This window comes from Parus major, unplaced genomic scaffold (assembly GCF_001522545.3).
Source record: "Parus major isolate Abel unplaced genomic scaffold, Parus_major1.1 Scaffold674, whole genome shotgun sequence".
Taxonomy (NCBI): domain Eukaryota; kingdom Metazoa; phylum Chordata; class Aves; order Passeriformes; family Paridae; genus Parus; species Parus major.
This window is the reverse complement of record NW_015379558.1, coordinates 3,424-9,061: the sequence shown is the minus strand read 5'-3', so window position 1 is coordinate 9,061 and position 5,638 is coordinate 3,424. Positions and strand designations below refer to the sequence as shown.

Sequence of the window (5,638 nt, the reverse complement as noted above, 5' to 3'; positions counted from 1 at the left end):
CCCCTTGTCCCCCCAGGGCTGTCCCCACCGCTGCTGCTGCTCCTGGCGGGGGCTGCGCTCCGGGAGCTCCGAGCGGTCGCGGGGGAGCGGCAGCAGCGGCGCCGCTTTGGGGAGGCCTGGGGGGGGCTGTGCCAGCGCGTCCCCCACCGCCTGCTGCCCCTTGTCTACTGAGGGCTCCTCCGAGATCCAACGAGGGACCCTCTTGGGATTCCCCACATCCACTGTGGAGCTCCCAGTTCCCCTGCCCCCATCTACTGAGGCACCTCCGGGACCCCCACCACCATTTACTGACACTGCCGGGACCCCTCAGATCAACTGAGGAACCCCCCGGGACTCCCCCAGGACCCCCTCCCAACTTCTGTGGGGCCTCCAGGTCACAGAGGGTTCCTCAGCCCCGTTACTGTGGATCACTTTGTAATAAAGTCTTGGCATCTCCCCACCTTTCCTGGCTTTTTTAATGCCCACGTTCATTCAATCTTGCCTTCACTCATCAGTGCCTCCCTCATTAATCAATGCCTGCGCTCATCAGCACCCCCTTTTATTAATTAGTGCCCCCTTCATTAATCAGCACCCACATTAATTAATTAATCAGTGCCCACACTCGTTAATTACACAAGGAACTTGTTTGGGGTCCGTTCATTCCTGGATGTTCTTTAGCCATGTCGTTAAGAAGGAAGGTCGCTCCTGATTCCGTTTCTTTGAGATCTGGTTATTCCCATCCCTTACTGCAGCTTTCCCATCCTTACCTTGGGCCAGAGCCTTAATTAATTCAGGGTCTCTCCTAATGGTATTTCACCACTCATTAGTCCCATCCTTAATGAGTCCCACTCCTTGGTGAAGGTCCCAGCACTTGTTTGTGGAATGTTCTTTAGTCCTGGCCCTTGACGAGCAATTCTGGGCCTGGTTCCTTGGCTCTTCCTTAGTCTGGATCAGCGAGGAGCGGGTTCTCTCCTGAATCCCCTCTCTCAGCGAGTCCTTGGTGAGTGTCATCATTCCTCGGACTGGTTTGCTGGGTGTGAGCGGGGTCTCCTCCGCCAGGATCTCCCCGGTCCCACGGCTGAACGCGAGTCACTCCAGGCACAGTTCCCTTGGCCGTTCATTGCTCCTGTCCCTTCCCAGCAGCTTTCCCGGGCCCGGTTCCTTCGGACGTTCACCAGTCCCGTCCCTTCACCAGCGGATTCTCTCCCAGGGGCGTTTCCTTGGGCTCTCCCCATCTCAGTCCAGCTCCTCGATCAGCCGCCGACCCTGCGCTCCCCCCTTGTCAGCACCGGCACCCGGGGCCGGCCGGGGACCCCCGGGAACCTCCCCGGGAACCTCCCCGAGCGGCCGGGCCCCGTCTGTGACCATCCAGAGCGCCCCATCCACCCGCCCCTCTCTGGAGGGCGGCCGGGGGCTTCCCCACATCTTCTCCAGCCCCTCCCTGATTTGGGCCACCACCGCTTCCTCGGCGGCCACCTCGGCGTGAACCGCCCGCGCCTCCTGGGCGAGCTGGGCGAGCTCCTCGGTGGCTCCCCGGCTCCAGCTCAGCAGGAACCCGACCTTCCTGCGGGCCTCTCGGAAGCGGCCCCGCTCGGGGGACGGCAGCGCCCGCGCCCCCGCCTTCAGCAGCCGCCACAGGTGCCACAGAGCCGCTGCCACGTCGGCGCCGGGGTCGCGACTGTCGCGACCCTCCAGCAGCTGCGCCACGGCCAGGAGCGCCCCGCTGTCGCCGAGGGGACTCAGGGGCAGCCCCGCGGCCCGGGCGTCCTGCCGGGCGCTCAGCAGAGCCTCGGCCGTGCTGGTGAAGGGGCGGCGGTCGCGGAGCGCGGCCGAGGCGGCGATGGCGGCGTCGGGAATCTCGGGGAGCAGCGTCTCGTCCCCGCCGTGCAGGCTCAGCGCGAAGGCGTAACCGAACAGCGCGTTCGGCAGCTGGAACCGCACCAAGGGAGACGGCGGCGCGGCGCGGAGGGCACTCAGCGGGGGCACCGAGGTCGGGACGGGCGGCGCGGGGCCGGGCCGACCTTCACCGTCCTCCTCCTCGGCCCCCGAGCCGTCGTCGAGCTCCTCCACTCGTCCCCGCCCGCGCCACCACCACGGTCGCCACCGCGGCAGCAGCGCCGCGGCCTCCCCGGAACTCAGCAGCCGCCGGAACCCGTCGCGCTCCGCCTCGCTGAGCTGTTCCCACAGCCCGCGGCCCGTAGGCCCCGCTGGAGCCCCGGGCTCGAGTAGTTCGCGCAGCCCGGGCGGCGTGGGGCGCGGGGGGGAACAACGCTCAGCGCGCAACGCCTCAAGAACCTGATCGCGGTAAAAGGCCTCGGCGCAGGCGCCGTGGGCGCGGTAGCAGCGCAGGGAGCAGAGGCAGCGGTGGCAGCGCGGGCACGTGTAGCGGGGCGCGGAAGCGCTGCAGACCCCGCACAGAACCTGCTCCGCCGCCGCCATCTCGGCGTCTGATCCGCACTTCCGGCGCCACAGGGCCCGGCCCGCCTCGCCCGCCCTACGGAGGCGATTGACCAATCAGAGGCCGCGGCCCGGCTTTCCCCGCCCCCCTCGGTCGCGTTCCGCCAATCTCTGCCGCTCGGCTCGGCCGCGCGCGCTCGCTCCGGCATTCGGCAATTTCCGGCAGCACTCGGCTCTTTTCCCCGCCCACCCGCAGCACCAGCTAATTAACGCTCCCCCTAATGAGCCGCCCGGGCCGGACCGGGCCAGGTGATGCTCCGGGCGCGAGCTGAGCAAGAAGAGCTGGCGGGATCCCCAGGGGGCGGCGCCGCCTTCTCTTCAGTCTGCAGTGACATTTTATCACAGAGCCGTGTTCGCTGTCGCCGCTGTCATTATCAGCATCTCCTTGCTCGCTCTATTTTATCACCACTCAAAGTTCCCCGACGTCGCTCCCGGAGGCACCGCGATGCCGGGACGGAGTGGAGGGAGCGAGCTCCGGAGCGGGGATGATGTCGCGATAGACTCACGACAGATCTCCATGTCGGCTGTAGAACATCTGTTGTTCCCGGGGGCACTGCGATACCGGGACGATCGCGGAGCGGAGGGACCAAGCTCCGGGTCCAACTCCCGAGTTCAGAACTCCGTTTAATATGCAGTCCTCTCATCGAGAGGACGTATCAGATATGAAACTGATAAGAGCAGATACCACACCTGAGCTTAGCGCTGACAGAGCCCCTCGCACGCACTGAGCCCAACCCTGGCTACATCTTCTCGCCCTTGGTGGCACCCCCGCGCCGCACCCCCTGAACCCCGCAAATCTCCATGAATATCCCTCCCGGCAGCCTCTCCCTGGCCGCTTTCATTACATTTCATTTAATTTCATTCCATTTCGTTCCCATAACCCTCTCTTTTTGACAACCCCGCCCCTCATTCACCGCAAGCCGCGCCGCCGCTCCCCGCGATTTTCCTCCTGTGAAAGCCCCTTCAAATGAAGGGTCCCCCTGGTCACGAAAATTAATCCACAAACACCAGAGGTTTATGTCCAAAAAGGGGACGGAGGAGTCCTTTTACTTTATTCGAATAAAGGGAGAGGCCATGGGGCATTCCCCTGGGGTCTCTCGGTTTTTGGAGGGCACAGCCTCCCTTTTATCCGAATTTCCCAGCCACATCCCTCTCTCTTTCCCCATAGACTGAGGTACCTGAGAGGTCGAGACTTCCCCAAATGCCTGATACCTAAGATTCCCCTCAAATGTATAACCCTCCCTCTTAATTTTTAATTCTTATGGAATTTATGGTGTTTCCTCAGTGCCTCTTTCATCTTTCAATATCCAGTCCTACAGTTTGTTTGTAAAGGCAAATATCCTTTCCCATCAGTCAGTGATGGGATTTTCATCCATCAGTGGAATCCATCCCATTGTTTTTTTTATCTCCCAATGATGGTTTCAGATCCACAGCTTGTTTGTAAAGACAAACCCGTCATTCCTCCCACCCTTGACAGGGAAATAAAATGGGAAATTATTAAAATATTAAACGGGAAATAAAGAGGTTCCTCTCAAGGGAAGCCCTTTAAAACCAGAGACAACCGTGTTTCCCTCTCAATTCAAACCTTGACCTGATGAAAAGGGGGTGCTTTGCTTCGATTCAAATCCATTGAACGGCTCCACAAAGGTTTTCCCTGTCACTTAAACCGGAAAATAATGCAAAATGGTGATTCCCTGTCTATCAAAACACCCCCAAAACACAAAAATGAGTGGTTTTCTTCAGTTTAAACCCTTAAAATTACAGGGGAAAGGGGATTCCCCCTTAATTAAAAAAAAAAGATAATAAGATAATTAAGGAAAAGTTGTTTTTTCCCCTCCAACTCCTTTTCCTCTCAAACGCCTTCCATTTTTCCGGGGTCACTGGGTTGCACTGGGGAGGGAATGGGGGAGCTGGCGAGGGACTGGGAGAGGATTGGGGAAGGCCAGGACAAACCCTGCACTGTTTGCAGTTTTAGGAGGCAGCACCTCGTTTCTCCCATCTAAAATCACCAGGATCCTGGGCTCTGACACTGCCAGGTGCCACCTCTGAACTTGGCTCGGGGCATTGAGGGAAGATGAAACAGGGAAACCTTGTGAATGTGATTATTTAACAAAAGATTCTGAAGGTTTGAGGCCTAGAATCAAAATAGAAATGAAAGCTTGCTTTGAGTCATAAGATGCTGAGTACTGGTTACTGTATGACCAAAGAACAATAGCCTAGCCAGCTAAAGGAGAATAAATAAAACTGCTGATAAAACAATGCCCTTCTGATAGAGAATCCAAGAGAAAGCAAGGAAAGAACTTGTAAAGCTTTTTAGAGTTTAAAATGCAACACTGGATGTTAAAATGGGGAAGCTCATAGGCTGTATGTAAATTTTTAGGGGGTGTGTCTCATGGTGATTGGTTATAAAGAATTAGAATATTCATTATAGGAAAGCATATCATGGATTGTAACAAGAGCCTCGCTCTTCCTCCCTCCCTCCCCTTTTCCAGCCTCTCCTCCCCTGCTCTCCCCGCTCTCTCTCCCCTTGATAGTAAAAGGTTCTAAAATCTTAGAAAATTTGGGGACTTAGAAGGAAAGTTAGGTTTGGCAAGCCCTGGGAAAAGTTGGCCCTGAGAAATGTTAGACCTTGTGCTTGCTAAAGATCATGTCAAACTGTACCTGTGTAATCAATATATGATAAATGATACAATTGTTAGATGTGATTAGATATAATTATTGTTTAAAGAACATGAGGAACAATGTTTGGGGGCTGGGGGGGATCACGAGAAATCCATGCTTGGGTAAAAACAATGCATACAATAGAACAGTGTAAGTTTAATAATTAATATGTAATTGTATAACGACAGAGTATAAAATATGTTCAGTTCAAAACCAAGAGGGGTCAGATTTGGGTCTGTGTACCCTTGACACCCAGAGCTCTTCAATAAAGCACCTTCATATAATAATTCCATGATTATGTGTGTTCCTGAATGCTAACACCAGGACAACATCAGAACCCTCGAGGACAACAAGACCCACTGCAAAAAGATGGATCTGCGGGCTAAGGAGCAACAGGAAGGGTTTGAAGGCTGAGCAGGTTTTTTTGAGATTTTCTTCAGGACTTCTAAAGATATTAACAGGATTTTGGAAGGTTTTTTTTAATTTTCTGGGATTTTTTACTCATTGTTAAGGGATTTTTCGTGGCTATTTTAGGATACTT

The 5,638-nt window shown here is 55.9% G+C and overlaps 1 protein-coding gene and 1 non-coding gene across 2 annotated transcripts; both read right to left on the bottom strand.

The window, feature by feature from the left end:
* Positions 1 to 521: 521 nt before the first annotated feature.
* ZNHIT2 (zinc finger HIT-type containing 2) lies at positions 522 to 2,447 on the bottom strand. The gene has a single exon (XM_015616746.3). The coding sequence runs from the start codon at positions 2,416 to 2,418 to the stop codon at positions 1,216 to 1,218; it is 1,203 nt and encodes a 400-aa protein (XP_015472232.1). The 5' UTR covers positions 2,419 to 2,447; the 3' UTR covers positions 522 to 1,215.
* A 517-nt stretch (positions 2,448 to 2,964) lies between these two features.
* Positions 2,965 to 3,154, bottom strand: LOC117243822. Its single transcript, XR_004495731.1, has one exon. It is a non-coding gene; the product is annotated as a U2 spliceosomal RNA (small nuclear RNA).
* Between the last annotated feature and the right edge of the window lie 2,484 nt (positions 3,155 to 5,638).

Bases quoted from the DNA above. Each gene is read 5' to 3' on its own strand.
- ZNHIT2 (XM_015616746.3), bottom strand. From the start codon at position 2,418: ATGGCGGCGGCGGAGCAGGTTCTGTGCGGGGTCTGCAGCGCTTCCGCG.